Genomic DNA, 16,607 nt, shown 5'->3' with positions numbered 1-16,607 from the left:
TGACAAATGTTTATATATTTGTTTAAAAATTTCTAATTTTTCCATTAATTTAACGCTCTTGTTCTCTATAATTATCTCTTTACTTCCACTTCTTGGTCCATTACTCATCAATTCCTTTGTCCTAAAATGTCCCAACAACATTCTTGGTCATAACATGTTTTAATTATCTAAAACCAAAAACATACCTATTTGTCCCCCCTACACAGCATATGAGTTTTAATGATCAGTGTTGGAGGAACTACTTTCTTGCTTGCACTTATTAAAATGGGCAAAACAGTTAAGTGACCAAATCTTGGAGACAAAGTTATTATTATTATTATTTTGATAATTTAAGGAGAAAAAGTTAATTGAGTACATTTGATGCCTGAGTTTAGTGCTTAAAGAAGTTTTTTATCTTGTGACCCATACAAAACCCACTCTCTATCATTACCTATCATTTTCAAAAGTTTATCATTCTGCTGGTTGTGTGTTGATTAAGTCAAGATGCAAATCAACTAAGACATTATACCCCAACAAGAACAAAGACTTTGTTTCCATATACAGTATTTGATTTGTATTTAGTTATAATATTTTTGAGAATATGTATAATTTTTTTCATAAAAATACTGTGGGTATCAAGAAATAATAATAATAATAATATATAAGTGTGGTCTCACAAAGGGCTTCAAGAAGCAATGATGGTTGCTTTGAGAGTTGGGTTTGGCCTTAATTTTTAGGCAAAGCCATGATTGAGTTATAGGGCATTTCTCGTACGGACATTCAAAAAAAGGGCCAAAGTGTGTGATGTATCTTTCAAATGCTTTTTTGTGGTGGATGGAGGGAGAGAGTGTGAACCAGCTAAGCTCTTAACTCTTTTAGGGAGGAAGAGGAGCCTTACCTCTCACATTCATTTTGATGCCTTTTTTTTTGGGGGGGGGTGGGTTGTGTGGCGTTGGGTTCCTTTCTTGTTTCTCTTCCCGTGAATACGTGGAGAGAAAGAGATCTAACATATTTCAGTGAAATTATATATTCAGGAAAATTTTCAGATGTGATGAAGCTTCTTCAATGCTCTTTAGTCTTTACCTTGCCTCACTTTGAGTCTTTGCTCTTTTTGATCAGCATTCACTACATAATTAAAAATAGCTGGCTGCCTGTCAAGTATCAACATGCAAAACGATACACTATGAATGCATGCATTATTTAGCAATACCCCCAAACTCTCTTTCCCTCTAGCTTGGTCCTAATAAGTGGCTTCGAATTCCTAATGACAGGCATCCACACATGCAAAGTTTGTTTTTTGTTTTTAATTATTATTCATATATGAGCATATTTTGGCATCGATAAATGCAAATTTAACATATCAATTAATTATCTTCCTTGAAAATTAAACTGAAGTATCCAGCAAGTGGTAATAGAATGTCAATGGTACTCCTAGGTAGATTGCAACTCTTAAATAACTGAGACAGAATTGATCAGTGGGGTATTAGTTATTTTCATGCAGTTTTATAAATTCCACATAGCATATAGTAGTTTATTGACATTGGGTTGGCAGAGGTTAATTAATTGGCATAGAAGAGTAACTGCATGTGGCCAAAATTTTCCCCTTTTAGAAAACTTTGTCTATTTAATGAACTTATAATATCTGGCAAAACTAATAAAATTAAAAGCAACTTTAAAAACCAAGGTTAATGTGATAAATTCTATGCAATAATAAAGTTCACACAACCTCTCCAAAGATTCCAAATATTAGAGAAAAAAAAACAAATATAGTTAAAATACTAGTATTAGGTTTCTCTCCTTTAGATCTTATCCATGTGTTTTCTTTTCTTTTCTTTTTTTAATTTAATTTTGTTTTGCCCCCTCATTTTATTCATTTTCTTTTATCAGAAAATCATGCCTCCTCCTGGTCCCTATATCTGTCTCATTATATCATTGGGAGGGTAAAAGAAAATGAATCCCCCTTTCTGCCCCTCCTCTTCCTCCTCCTCTTCCCCAAAGAACATGTGACAGTGGGTCCACACTTTGCGAATTTGTCTGTAAAATATTGTTGGCTTGCCTCATTCTCAATCTCATCTGAATTGCACTGTAGGTATAGATATAAATGGCACCCAAGGAATGCTTTTGCCCCCTTTTTTTTTTCTTTCCTCCTAAAAATAGATAGATGTATGTACATTTTTATTTATTTTAAGATGGGAATATTTTTGTTCTCTTTTGTTCAGATTGTAGGATGGCTCCAAACCTATGAGTGGTGAAGGGTCAATTTCTATACTTCATATCAGTTTTCCATTGACTCCAACTTAAGTTCAGGATGAAAAAAAAAATTGCTGTCATTTTCACAGTAGAAATCTTCTTCCTTGCTTTAGCATTTCAGATTTAGACAAGGATTTACATACACTTTAGTCTCTATATCTCGATTTGAAAATAAATGGGACAGATTTACTTGTCATTTACACTACCTCCCTCTTTGATTTATTTGTTTATATGCTTTTTTTGAGACTTAGTCTTGTACTAATAGTTTAGAATGATGTGAACAAAATACCGAAGAAAATAAAAGCCCTAGAGTTGCATGATAAAAATTATAAATAACTCAGGCATGCATTAGATAAACCAACAACTACTTGTACACTTTTTACCTTTTCCGTTTAATGAAATGTACTAGTTCATTGTCTCTTCCTCAGGCTTACCCTTTCCTTTATTGTGTGGGGTAATGTATTGGCAATTATAAGTTTGATCTTTCAACAATTTCTTGGAGAAATGACAAATTACATCGTCCATTTTCAAGTATTAAATGTGAATAAATATATGTTTGAGCTACCACTTGATTGTTTGAAATGAAAATATAATATTAAAATAAAAAATGAACTTTTACATGCGGAATTCTCTTTTTTTTTAACAATTTAATATAAAATCAGACCAAATTTACATATTTGATAAGACTTAAAAAGGAACAAAAAAATAAAAGAAAGTGAAAAATTCTTTGATATTTTATAACCCGAAAAATATTATTATAAAGAAAAAAAAATGTGGTGCTAAATTCAAGAATAATGTGAGGGGGGTGGTCCATGGAATTTATGGAGACGCGGTCCCACAACACAATGTGATGCAAAACCCCAAAAAGCATCAAAAGCTATGGACCCCACGTTGCGTTATTGGCTTTCTTTTTCTCTGATGGCTCTGAGCCCCACCATAGGATGTCACCTGGTTTCCGGCAACCAACCGGTTGACTCACCCTCATGTTAACCGGCTATCTCCGGTTGCTTGGTGCCGGTTGGTGGCTTTGGGCCTATGGTCCAGCCCATCACGTGTGGTTGCTGTCAGGAAAAGAGGTGGCAGCTGGTGGGTGAGGGGACAAATGATTAGGGTTTTCAAAGATCTTTTGCTAAAGTTACTTGCTGGTGTACTAGATTTTGGACAGGTCACCCCTTTAAGGAGACCCTTTTTCATTTATCTTTCCTAGCCATGTTCGAATTCTGTTAGTAAATTTAAAAACTCAATCATTAATGTATAAACTTAATAATTTTTTGATATCACACACATATACAAAGATATTGTGGAGAAAAGAGTTTTATTGTTTTAATTAAAGAACTCCACTTAAAATTTATGATTTGATTTATGTTCATTCAATGTGTTTTATTATTCTTGAATAACTATAAAACTCTTTTAAAGCCAATCGAAGTTTGCTGGGCAATGGTTCCTTGGGCGTCTGACAAGGGAATTTGAATGCACATCCTAGTACACCAGTTTAAGACACCAAATTCGACACCCAATCATGATGCCCTAGTGTGCTATCAAACTCTTTCATCAACTATTATTATTTTTCCCTTCGCTGATTCTATTTCCATTGCTACTTAGATACACGAAAAAACCAATTTAAGTGTAAAATAATTAAATGTGAAATTTTAAACTTAAAAAAATACAAATTTATTCATATCTCTGGTTATTTATAAGTTGTAACTTTGTGAAAAAAAAAAATATAGCAAATACCTTGTCTTTTATACCTAAAAGAAATACCATGTTGCCTTTCTTATTCATACTTTGTTGTTATCTGCTTCTTCCAAATGCCCACAGAGGAACTTTCCAGTTCTACTCACCGCAAGAGTTTTTTTTTTTCTGATTTAATAAAATACCGAAAGAGGCATTTTTACAACAAGATTATTTATTTAATACAAATTAACTAATTAAAAAACTATAATCATTTTATTCAAACGGTCTAAGCATGTTTATATTTTGACTCTACCTCTGATTAACAATGAATAACTAATACTATCAAGTAAATTAAATAACAATTTTCGGAAGAAGAGCTGCCGCTGCCAGATTCCAATTAAAAATTTGTCATGACGCCTTGTATTATTTAAAAAAAAAGTATATAAAAAATAAAAAAACATATAACAAGAAATAAAAGCATTAATCAAACTAAGTTGGATTCTTTCTTTCATTATGTTATGGAAACTTACAAAATTTACAACTACAATTGAGGTGCATTTGATTGCAATAATCATCAATGAAATGCTAAATAAGGTACAAGATTCCATTAAAAGATCTTAATAATGGTGAATTTATTTTTAATTATTATAAAAGTAAACTTAACCTTAATAAAATAATTACATATGATATGCCATGCTGTGATTTGTCCGATATTAAAAATTTTTTATACAAACACTTATACCCTCCTAGGCTAGAGAATGAGTAAGAACCTTCAAATTGAAAAAGGTCATTTCTTTTTTAATCATAATTTCCTTATTTGCTTCAACCTTGCCAGCAAACTTAAAGCTGTAGTGGGTCCCTAACCCATTAAAAACCCACACCCTGACAATAAAAGGAAAAAAAAAAAGAAAAACCCCAAGTTTAGGAAAATTAAAATTCAATAAAAACCTTAAAATAAAAAAAAACCAAAATGTAAAAACAAAATTTTTTAAAAATATCGTCCGCATTTTCTCTTATCTACATTTGGCTAGTTACCAAAAACTCCTCACGCATCACTTCATCTTAAGACAACACTACCTCTTCCCTACAACAAGAAGTCTCGTTCAGACACCGCCTTCGTTGTCCTTTTTGAGCGACACTTCCTTTATTACCGTTACTGAAAAGAAAAAGAAAACAGCTTAGTTAATTAATTAAGGGTATAATTATTAATGTAACCATGGGTTAATTAACCAATAATTAGCTAAACATAATTATTAATTCAATAAATAAATATAACACAAAAGAATTAAAAAAAAAGAGAAAAATGGTTTTGTCTTCCCCAATAAAATGAGACCAAACTTAGGCTCTGAGGATTCCTTCTCAGAGACACTGCCCCCTTCTTTTTCTCTTGACACACATAGCAAAGCAAAGCAGAGACATATATATATATATACATATATATATATATTATAGATAGAGACTTTGTGACATAGCAATACAAGAACAACAAATATGTTTGAGACAGAGGTTCTTGTTGATCTATGGCCAATGTTTTTCTTCTTCCTTGTCTTAAAAATATGTTCTAGTTTGTGGCTTTGAAAAGCTTCTAAAGTTGGAAAAAGTGAGTTATAGGAATAAAAAAGAAAATACTGAGCAAAGCTTTTTTGAAGTATTTATATATTTATATATACTAGTTGTCTGGGTGGTGGTGGTGGTGGAGATGAATAATGGTGGGGGTGCGGAGGGGGCGGTGGAGGGGGGGCGGGAGTGGTGGTGGTGGGGGGATGGGGACAGGAGGAGGGATGATGGCAATGAGGTCATCACCATTTACAGTGTCACAATGGCAAGAACTGGAACATCAAGCTTTGATCTTTAAGTATATGATGGCAGGTTTGCCTGTGCCACATGATCTTGTGCTCCCTATTCAGAAGAGCTTTGAGTCCGTTTCTCATAGGTTCTTTCACCACCCCACCAGTAAGCCAAAAAAATTTCTTTTTTCTTAGCTTCTTTAAAACCCTCTCTCTTTCTCCTTTTTATTATCTTTTTAAGATTTGATGTTTTGATTTTTTTCCCTTCTTTTCTGGGTGTATTTTGTATTGATTTGAGGAACCTTGTTAGTGATTGGGTGTCTTTTTCTTTTTTCTGGTTTAAGAGGAATTGGGAAATTTTTTCTTTCTCTGTTTTTTCTGTTTTTTTTTTTTTTTTTTCTTTTTTGAAAAGCATAGGCAATCATAATCAGACTTTTTTTTAAAAAAAATTGTTTTAAACTTTTTGTTATTTTTAATAGGTAAAATATAACCAAAATAAAGAGATTACTCATTTATTAGAAATGATTTTCCCTTTTAATGGATTTGAAGATAAAGTTTTTTATATAGATGTTAGATGAGTAGATATTATTTGATGTTTTCATGGATGTTTATAGTTCCAATGGATAGATTGGGAAACATTCCTTTTACCAGCTAAATTAATTGACTTTGATAATAGCAGTTGGGGTTTGTGGGTAGTCTCTTTACTTGATCATTAAAATCACGTTTCAAGGACAAAATTGGACCCTTTTGCTGTTTTTCTCAAATTTCTTGCAGATAAATTCCAAAACAAATTTTCTATGTTTCAATTGGTTTGCCTTTTTTGTTTAAGTAGGTTTCTTGTGACCATCATCTTCATGGATTTTATGCTGATATTATGGATTTTACATATATACTTTTATAGTAGTTTATGCCAAAAGATTCTTGTGGCTGATGCTAAATACTTTTCATCTGTATTTCTTTAGTCATCCATGTGATATTGTTGATGTCTTAATCATCAAGTGTTTTATCACTTTTGACATTTTTTATTCATATTCTGATACTTATGATTTATAGAGTTATATAACGTTATTGTTTTAATCTATTATGTTGTTGTCATTGGTTTTGTTGTATTTTATTTAACTTGGAACATAATTTATTCATGTTTTGTTACACTTGTTCATGTTTGTTCATGAAAACCTTGTTATAAATCAGAGGTGAGTGTGATTTTGCAGTGGGGTACTGTTCCTTCTATGGAAAGAAGGTGGATCCGGAGCCGGGACGATGCAGGAGAACCGATGGCAAGAAATGGCGGTGCTCTAAAGATGCATACCCGGACTCCAAGTATTGTGAGCGGCACATGCACCGTGGCCGTAACCGTTCAAGAAAGCCTGTGGAATCACAAACTATGACACAGTCATCATCTACTGTGACATCACTAACTGTTTCTGGAAGCAGTGGCGGGACTGGAAGCTTCCAGAACCTTCCGTTACATGCCTTTGGTAGTACACAAGGCACTGCTTCTGGAACCAGTCAGTCCCATTATCATATGGAGTCGATCCCCTATGGAATCCCAAGCAAAGATTATAGGTAATTCATTTTATGTGTTAAGTTTCACATAGTTTCATTCTTTGCTCATAATAGAAAAAATTGAACTTAAAACTGGATTCCATTATTATATTTCTTTTCCATTTTTAGTAAGTGAGCATAAGAAAGGTTTGATGTTAAATTCTATTCTCTTTTGTTTATGGTAATTTCTTCACAATTAGAGAAAGGTTTGTAATTTTGCTCCAATATTTTTTTTTTGAAACTTTTTTTGGAGCATTAGATTGTTAGCCTTCTCAGTTTGTAAATTGTTGAAAATATGTTTTGTGGTATGAGTTTTGGATTTTTTAGCCGTTGTACTGATGTAAGATATATTGTTTGTTGGGCCCATATCTGTTATATTGTGTGGTAGGAGTGAAATTGCAGATTCCTGCCCATTTGGGTAATGGAGATGTTGCAGAAACTTTAAAAGTTTCTGTTAAGCTCAGGGTTCTGGGCCCTGGTGTCCTCAAAGATGGATGATAAAATCAGTAGTGTGATAGCCGAAATTTGTTCTTCGCTGACAGTTATTCTTTTTTGGTCCGGTTCTTTGCTTTTGTTTTCTCCATGAAATTCATTTTGTTGTCTGACAGCCATGAGAAATTGTCCAGAGCATACTACCGGGTGAGAAATTATCCCACTCATTCTGTTTCTGTCTAGTGGGATAGATACTCTTTTTTTTTGCAGAATTTGATCCCAGGATTACCTAAAATCTGCTAATAGAAGGGAACAACTATTTGTCTTCCAAATTATTTCAAAAGATAGTTTCTCAGTGCATGGATATATACATGTGTTTTATTTTTACAACCTAAGCTTGTAGTTTATCATTGTCATTAGTTGTTCCTCATGGTGTTCAAAACTTGTTCTCCGAAATGAATTTCAGAAAGCTATAGAATGTTAAATATGCAGCTAATCTTGTTCTTATTTGGCCTGTTGATGATGTAATGTAGTACGTTTTATGTTGGAATGCTCCCATGATGTGGGTGATGGATAGGTTCCTTGAACTTTTTAATTTTCTGCAATTTCAGGGTTCGGGGCCCATATGTCCATCAGGACAGGGTAGAATTCCATTGTCACAGTAGAGTGTGTTTTTTACGGTCTTCTTTTGAGTCTGTTTCTTTGCTTTCTGTTTCCTCTGTTTAATTCCATTGCAGAAATCTGACAAGCATTCTGAACTAGTGGCATATTGACCCTCTTTGTTTTCTGTCAAAAGGGAAAGATGCGAAAGGTAGAATTTGCATTTAGTGGTGTTGCTGGAACCTTGTATATGACCTGCAATCTTTTGAAGAAAATGACAGGGTATCCTGAGTCTGAGGTCGTAAAAGATAGCTATACGAAGTGTAACAACTCTGTCTGTACCTGTGTTTTACTTTCTATGATATCGTAAAAGGACTTAGTAAATCATCTGTTTCTCAAATTACTTTTGCCTGCAAATTTGTAAGTATTCTGTTTTTTTTTTCTTTCCTGGTTAAACTTGTCATTTCCTTCTTTATCTGACAGTTCTTCACTGTTGCTAGGTTAATTCTTGAGCTTAAATATTCTTTCTTCTCCTTTTATTATGCTGTCCTGTAACTGTAATTCTTAAAAGCACAAGCTGTTCTGCTTTGGAATTAGCATTTACTTTGTAACACTGTTAGCTTTGCAGCCACCTAGTTTCTGATAGTCTTTTATTGCAGTGGCTGCAAAAATGCTTGAGGAATTGAATAATTGAATAATTTTCATGTTTATTTGGTTGGTCCAAATGCTCTGGATTCTGAAAACATTGTAATTGGATGGCAGAGGTTTCAATATATCCATGTCATTCCATGATGTCTATGCAGTTAGACTGTGCAGATTCATTTAATCCTGTCATTTTCTCTAGCACATATGCTTGACTTGCTTGAGTTTTCACCTGTGATGTTATTATCATTTCAATTCCATAATTTTTTTTAACTCCTACTTTCTCCTTTTTGTGGAATAAGCTTAGACTGTCTCATTGTAGTGCCTTTATATTACATAGCTCCTACATCCTAAATTCTTATAAGTTCAGGCTGCTAATGCATTCTGACTGTGCAGAATTCATGTTATTTTAGTCATTTATACTGAGTTTCATGATGTTTCACTATTTCTGTTCTATTCATCTATTGCTTGGATTCTGTCATTTGTTCTCCCTTTATTTCTCTGCTGCATTTCGGATAAGTGTAAGACTGCCTCTGTGCTATACATGCATGTCTTTCGTCCCTTAAATGATTTCTGACACAATTTAACTGGATTATGAGAAGGACGCATCATGGTTGGTGATGCAATATTGAAAAAAGCTCACCATGGAATCCTTGTCTTTAATAACATCTTCATACAGATACATTAGAATGAATTAAATGATCTTGTTCTCCATTTCTGTCTGATGATGCTGGATATTTTCAGTTGTGTGTTTTAAAATGCATGTTTGTTGGTTTAATTATTTTTTCTAACAAGTATGCTGAGTTTACGAGCATGTCAATTTGTTAAATACCACTTGACATTTAGACCTTGTTTCTTTATATAAAGATGTGAAGCTGGTTAACCATATTTTAATGTGTTTCTCTCAATTCATTATAACACACAGGTATCTTCAAGGACTTAAACCTGAGGTTGGTGAGCATAGTTTCTTCTCTGAAGCTTCAGGGAGCAACCGGGGCCTCCAGATAGAAACTCAACTGGACAACACATGGCCTCTTATGCAATCTAGAGTCTCCTCGTACCCTCAGTCAAAATCTAGTGGCAGCCACATCTTACAGAATGATTATCCCCAGCATTCATTTTTCAGCAATGAATTTAACTCTGGAGAACCTGTGAAGCATGAGGGTCAATCTCTTCGACCTTTCTTTGATGAGTGGCCAAAACCCAGGGACTCTTGGTCAGCTCTTGAAGACGAGAGATCCAACCAGACCTCATTCTCAACAACCCAGCTCTCCATATCCATTCCAATGGCTTCGTCTGACTTCTCCACAACTAGTTCTCGTTCTCCGCATGGTGAGTCTCAAACTGCGTAGATATTCCCGCAGATGTCCTACTTTTGTCTAAAACTTGCCTTGGAATTGTGCTGCAGATAGTTGAAGGAACAGAATCCGAGAATTCTGGAACTCTACTAGAGAAGGCCCAGACAAGTTCTAGCTACTGGACTAAAATATTGTACCCCTTGATGATTTTCGTTTGCCTCTGTTGTTCTAGAACTGTGGGTTTTCAGCATCACTGTCTTGTGTATTAGTACACTGCAAGGTTCAGGTTTTAGGTATAAAATAAAACAAACCCTAGCAGGTAACTGAAAAAAAAAATCCAGAACATTGCGGTTTGAATTGAAAGAAAGAGCAACAATTTTCCTGCATGGATTTTATTATTTACATGGTAAAAAAATTATAGCTAGCTTTAGAAATGTGAAGTTGGTGGTGGTTGTGGCCTTGTGCCTGTTTTTGATGTGTAGTTGGATTATTGCAGTGATTGTGCTTAATGAAATACCATTAAGCTTATGCTCAATGACCATATATGCAGTCCAAGTAAATTCTTCATTGGTAGAGTTCTACTGCTCCAATCTGAGGGTTCTATATCTCAACTTCACACCCATTTTTACCAGTTTGAGTCAAGTAAGTCCAAGTGGTTGTATTAGCATTGAATTTTCAACTGAAAAATCAGGGCACAAGACAAAGGTACACAATGATTTAACACAACTCCTTAATTAAACAATCAGAGTGGGAAAAACATGAACATTTGTGGACAAAGATGCGATTGAAGCAAGTGTGATGTGCTTAAATAGTGTTGCTTTAAATTTCTTTCCTACTTTATTTTTATCCAAGTAAGTCTTTGGGAATTCTTTTGTTTGGATGCTAGCCTGTTGGTAAAGAAATTAATGCTACAATTAAATGCTAAAAAAATTGATTTATGCTTTGTATTTTTATGAATTTTTTAGTATTGATTAAGAATTTTACCTATGTTTTGTTCAAACTAAATTAATTACTACATTACAATAGGTAAAAGTATGTCTAATTCTCTGACATTATACATTATACAATAAGGGAAGAGATTAAAAAACATAGACAAGACAAAATAACATTTATTAAATACAAAATAAAATAAATAAATAAGTTTAGTACATTCCGAATTTTTTGGTAAAAAGTTTTTAATTTGGATTCATTTTTATTTTTTAAATTAAAAATTTGGAAAGAAATAGATTTTTATTGCAAATTTTATAAAATTTTTATTAATTAAAATGTTTAAAAGCATAAAACATTTTGGTTAAAAAGGAATAGCTGTGACAATTTAACCTAGAGAGAATATAATGTAAATAATTTATAAATTTAAGTATATAGTAATTGGGAAAAAAAAAAAGAAAGAAAGAAGAGAGAGCGAGAGCACAAAACGTCGGCAAGCGTGCGCATAGGGAAACGTGAAGAAGAAAGGACAGAGAGTGGTGGGGCCCAAGGCCCAAGAGAGGACAGGGTGTTGTTAAAGCGTCAGTGATTGTTGGTGTGGGAACCATACATCACGTGCTTCCTTCCCTCTACGGATTTCCCACATTTTTTATTATTTGTTTTTTCACTGGACGTACACCTGCGTCATTTCTTGTTCCCGGCCACGTCTCTCCCCCCACTTTTTGGGCCCTTTTTGTCTGCCTTATTACATCATCATTCATCATCTCTGTTTTTTTTTTTAGCAATTATTGTTTTTTTTATTACTAAAAAAGTGTGGAAAAATCTCTTTCTATTTTAACACAAGAAAGAGGACACGGTTTGTCCATTCGGAAGGGTTTGGTTGGGCCATGATTTTTTCGGTTATTAGGGATTGCAGATGGTAATATCACACAACCTGAGCCCACAAATGTTTGATTTTGGGTTTGGGTTTTGAATCCTGAGAAATTCTGGGTGTAAGAAATTTTTATCTTCCATTGCGTCAAGTACAGCTTCCAAGCCAACCGAACCGCAGCGTTCCTCCCCATTTCTAAGGAAACTACTCCAGCAGATCAGCAACGTACAAATACCACAGAGGAACTCTAGAAAACCAAAAAGAACAAAGAGTTTGAGAGAGAGAGTTTGTAGAAGAGATGGGGTGGGGATGGGCGATCTGCGAAGGAATGGTGGTCATTGGATCGCTTGTTCTTCTTGGATGGGCAGGTCTTTGGTTCTTAAACCGAAGACTTTACAAAGAGTACGAGGAGAAAAGAGCTTTGGTTCAGATCATTTTCAGTATTGTTTTCGCTTTCTCTTGTAATCTTCTCCAGCTTGTTCTTTTCGAGATTATCCCTCTTCTCTCCAGAGAGTAAGAGTCTCCTCCGCTCTCTCTTTGCATCTTCTTTTTGTTGATTGGAAATTTGGTTTTGTTAGTTTAGTCTAATTTTGCTTTCAGGAGTTAACTATAGTTCTATAAATGTTTAGGAGTTTCCAAGGGCATCTACTTTTATCGGTTTTGCTTTGTGACTAGAGGAAATGAAGTTGAATAAAATTTTGAGTGCATCATATGGGCTTTTTTGACATTTATTATTGAGAAATGGGAATGCGTAGGAATTTTTGAAAATTGGGTTTTTGATAGATGTGGTTTTAATGTAAGTATGTAAGTAATGCGACTTAACTTGTGTGATTTGTGCTTTATTAGGATTAACTTTCCATGTATGTTAGGTGTTTTGAGTGTTTTAGTTATATGGGTTTTGTTTGTTTTGTTTTTGGTTTTTTGGGTTGCTTTTGAATGGGAAAAAGAAGTTGAATTAAAATTTGATTAGTAGGGTTTTCCTGGTTTTGTGGGACTAATTCAACTCTTGGCAACTGGTGAATGTATTTTGCATATGGAGTTATTAATTGCTTTATTTATTTTTTAGTATCTTTTGGTTGTTACTTTATTTACTTGCCTTTTGCTTTTAGAAGACTGGTGTGCTTGTTTGTTTGGTTCTTAGAAAATTTATCAGGCATGGCATTTACGTAGGTGAATTTTTATGCCTAACCTATGTTATATGGACTTGGGATAGGGTGATGGGCACGGGTATGTTATGTTTTTGACAATTTTTTTCATTATTTTTTACGATTAAAATGCAATATCCATATGAATAGTGAAGTATCCAAGAAGTGTTGGACACGGTTTTGTTAGGGTAAAGTGAAGAGTCTGTGTAACATAGTGTCTAACTAATTTGCTTCCCTCTGTATGTGATATTTTGTTTATTGGAAGAAAATGTTAGAAGGGAAAAGTGTGGTTTTAGAATTGATTTTGATGGTATTGGTGTTAATGAACTACTGAGCTTGATCTTCCGCCCAAAGGGTAATGTTAAGTGAATCGATTCTTTTTGAAACATGAAAATGCATATACGGATTAGTAGAAGTCCCCTTTCTGAATTCTTAAGAAAACAAAGTACATTAGACTTCTAAATATTTAGTTTTTTGGTTGTTCTGGAGAAGTTACTATTATTGATTTGTGATTCTTTTGTTCTTAATTTTATTAATTCTCTAGGGTGGTTTGTAAGCATGGTTTTAATTAATTGGGCCACAAGGGATATGACCATGATGTCATTTTTTATCTCCAAAAAGAAAAAAAGAGAGAAAAAATGCCTTACGTAATGAGCATTTTGCGAGTAGTTATTGTTTGTGTCCATCATGTCCTTTCGCTCTTCCTTCATTTTATAGTTTGTTACTATATTTTAGTGTCCAACATGAAATCATGCCCTCCTTCTGGTTGCTTATTTGAATTTTGTTACACTCATTACCTCATTCTCTAATAGAATGTTAATTCACATTGTTTTTGTTGGTAGGGCAAGATTGATAAACTGGAAGGTGGACCTATTCTGTTTGATTTTGCTATTGGTTTTCATGTTGCCTTATTACCATTGTTACTTGATGCTTTGCAACAGTGGTAAGTTTGTGTTTTTCTTAATGCCAATTGAGTTCTTTAACTCCATGTTTCTTTTATAATCTAGTATTATTTTCTTAAATTTGCTATTTTTCTTGTGAGGGTTAATGTTAAAATGTTAACATTTTTGAAAACTTTGCTGTGTCTCCTTTTAAATTTAACTGTCTACATTCTTCAATATGACCATCATATTTAATCAGTTAATTCACTGGAGAATGGTGAATATACTCTGTTTTTTTATCATGGATTTATATGTCTATGTCGCACAATTGAGTTTTGAGCTGAGAGGGATCTGTGAGGGGAGTTAAGAGTGTTTTTAAAAATGTCACTTGGTGCCTTTGTATATGGGAATGCAGTGAGTGAAGATTTCTGAGGCCAAACTTGCTAGTTGCTAAAAGACAAAATAAATAACATCTTAAATGGGTTCATTGATTATCTGTAGGCCTCCTGATGTTTTCTGCATGTTCATTTCAGGTGTGAGGAAGGAGCGGGCTGGATTGGGAGCTATCCTATTCTTGTTGGCATTTCTCTATGCTTTTTGGCGCATGGGCATTCACTTTCCCATGCCCTCTCCTGACAAAGGTTTTGGATTTTCATTTAGTTAAGTTCATAGTTTCAATCTTTATGACATGCACATGCAGAAAGTCATCATGTTTTGTTAACATATTTCTTGCCCTCTGTTCTGATTGGATTTGGTTTCAATCCATGACCTCTTACGTAGTCTGTAACTTGAGGAAATGACTTCAAAGGTTGATCTTAATGATACAACACTGCACCTGAACTTTTTGGGGGCTGCTTAGCATTAAAGATTGGAGGATGTTTATAATTTGATGGTAATGGAGCAAATTTGGGGCCTTTTAAGAATTTAGAAAAACAATGTAGGTTGCAGTAGTCCTGGAATATTAGCTGGGGCCAAAGAGAAATTTATGGTTGGTTTGGAGGTTTCAATTGTAAAATAGAACAATAATATTTTGGGTTGTGGATAAGGCAAAGAGATCAGTGACACCCTTGGCGTTTTTGCGTTTCTTATCTCTTTAAAAGATTCCATTTCTGCCTGGCTATTTCTATGCCGGCAAAAGCTGGATTTTCTTGCCAGTTGTCAGTAACCTGGATTCAAGGATAATGGGTTAAATGTTAATATATCAGCAACAAGGAAAGAAAAGTCTTATTTTAAATTTATGCATAGATCTTTTATGCAAGTGTTTCAGAAATATTAGCTAGTTCTTTCCAGCTGCTCAGCTTCTTCTGATTTTGATTTTCAGGTTTCTTCACAATGCCTCAGTTGGTCAGTCGAATTGGTGTTGTTGGAGTAACTGTCATGGCTGTCCTATCTGGTTTTGGTGCTGTAAATTTGCCATACAGCTATTTGTCCCTCTTCATCAGGTACTGAGATGTACTAAATTGTCGATTTCTTGGTTTTTGGATGCAGGAGAGTTAAACAGATTTTATTCCTGCATGTTTCATTATAAATCTAACCTTTTACCTCTATTAAGAACATTATTTCCTGCATTTCTGTTATGCTTGTTTGGTATTATGTTTGGTCATAACTTGTTTGGGCAACCTTATTTCTTCTCTTCCATCACCTTTGGTTTATGTGATCTTCCACTGATTAGTTGGAAGCAATTCAAGAAGATGGGATGTCCTTGAACAAAATAAAGGCATCATGAATATATTTGCTTAGGTACCGGAGACAAGTGCTCAGGAATTGGATGAGGGGAAAACCCAGGGAATAGTTACAGTGTATCAATTAATGTAGGAGAGATATTTTTTCTTGTTATGAGGCTGAACCAGTTGCAAGGAGTGAAGAGGGTTTGAGGAAGATTATACCAGCAGAAATAGTAGGATGGGTGAAGGTGGAGTGATTTGCATATCTATTGAAAGCTTTCAGAGATTCTGCCATTTCCAAGAAGTGGCAGGTCAGGAATGGTCATGTTATGGTTTGACAATAGCGCGGCTGTAAGAAGTTGGAGGTTGCACTTATTACAAATTATGGCTTATAAGGAGTTGTCTGAGATGTGTCTGGTTAAATTTTTGTGGCTGAAATTGGGACTTCAAGTTTTCATGATGTAGCCAAAGGGTTTAGGGCAATTGGAACTCAACAATTAGGGCTAGAATAGGGTTGATTGTGTTGGAACAATAAAAAGATAATTGGGTTTTAAAAGAAACTTCTTGAATAAATATTCAAAAATAACAAAAGAAGATAATAATAATCTTCTATCTAAGATCACCTATTTATAATAGCTAAGATAAATACTAATCAAATAGTAATCCTAATCCTAAATAAAGACTTAAAGTACTAAAATTCTAATAAAGATAGGAAAAAGAATTTCAAACTAAATAAAATAAAGAAAATAAAATCCTAAGCTAATGAAAATACTAAATAAAATAAAATTCTTAATACGCCTACATCAGTCTCCTCAAGTTAGAAAAACTCGGCTCTGACGAGTAGGCCTTAATATATTTCTCATAGATGTCTGGATTCACTTGTTTCAACTTCTCTTCATTATTACCTTGAGC

At 34.0% G+C, this 16,607-nt stretch overlaps 2 protein-coding genes across 3 annotated transcripts in view; both read left to right on the top strand.

The window, feature by feature from the left end:
* Nucleotides 1–5,645: 5,645 nt before the first annotated feature.
* LOC110414658 (growth-regulating factor 4-like) lies at nt 5,646–11,075 on the top strand. Its single transcript, XM_021425979.2, has 4 exons — nt 5,646–5,856; nt 6,902–7,256; nt 9,835–10,241; nt 10,318–11,075. The coding sequence occupies exons 1-4, from the start codon at nt 5,667–5,669 to the stop codon at nt 10,323–10,325; spliced, it is 960 nt and encodes a 319-aa protein (XP_021281654.1). The 5' UTR covers nt 5,646–5,666; the 3' UTR covers nt 10,326–11,075.
* Nucleotides 11,076–12,005: 930 nt separating this feature from the next.
* GTG1 (GPCR-type G protein 1) overlaps nt 12,006–16,607 on the top strand; it is a 20,934-nt gene continuing 16,332 nt past the window's right edge. The window contains exons 1-4 of one of the 2 annotated variants that reach the window (XM_021425975.2): nt 12,006–12,518; nt 13,993–14,093; nt 14,565–14,672; nt 15,353–15,473. In XM_021425975.2, coding sequence (XP_021281650.1) covers nt 12,304–12,518; nt 13,993–14,093; nt 14,565–14,672; nt 15,353–15,473 — 545 coding nt within the window. In that variant the 5' untranslated portion in view covers nt 12,006–12,303. The remainder of the gene's footprint in view (nt 12,519–13,992; nt 14,094–14,564; nt 14,673–15,352; nt 15,474–16,607) is intronic. The other variant, XR_002445044.2, reaches the window with a different exon arrangement.

Source organism: Theobroma umbraticum, unplaced genomic scaffold (assembly GCF_002168275.2).
Source record: "Theobroma umbraticum cultivar Fairchild unplaced genomic scaffold, ASM216827v3 scaffold_147.0, whole genome shotgun sequence".
Taxonomy (NCBI): Eukaryota; Viridiplantae; Streptophyta; class Magnoliopsida; order Malvales; family Malvaceae; genus Theobroma; species Theobroma umbraticum.
This window is presented reverse-complemented; position numbering and strand designations above follow the sequence as displayed.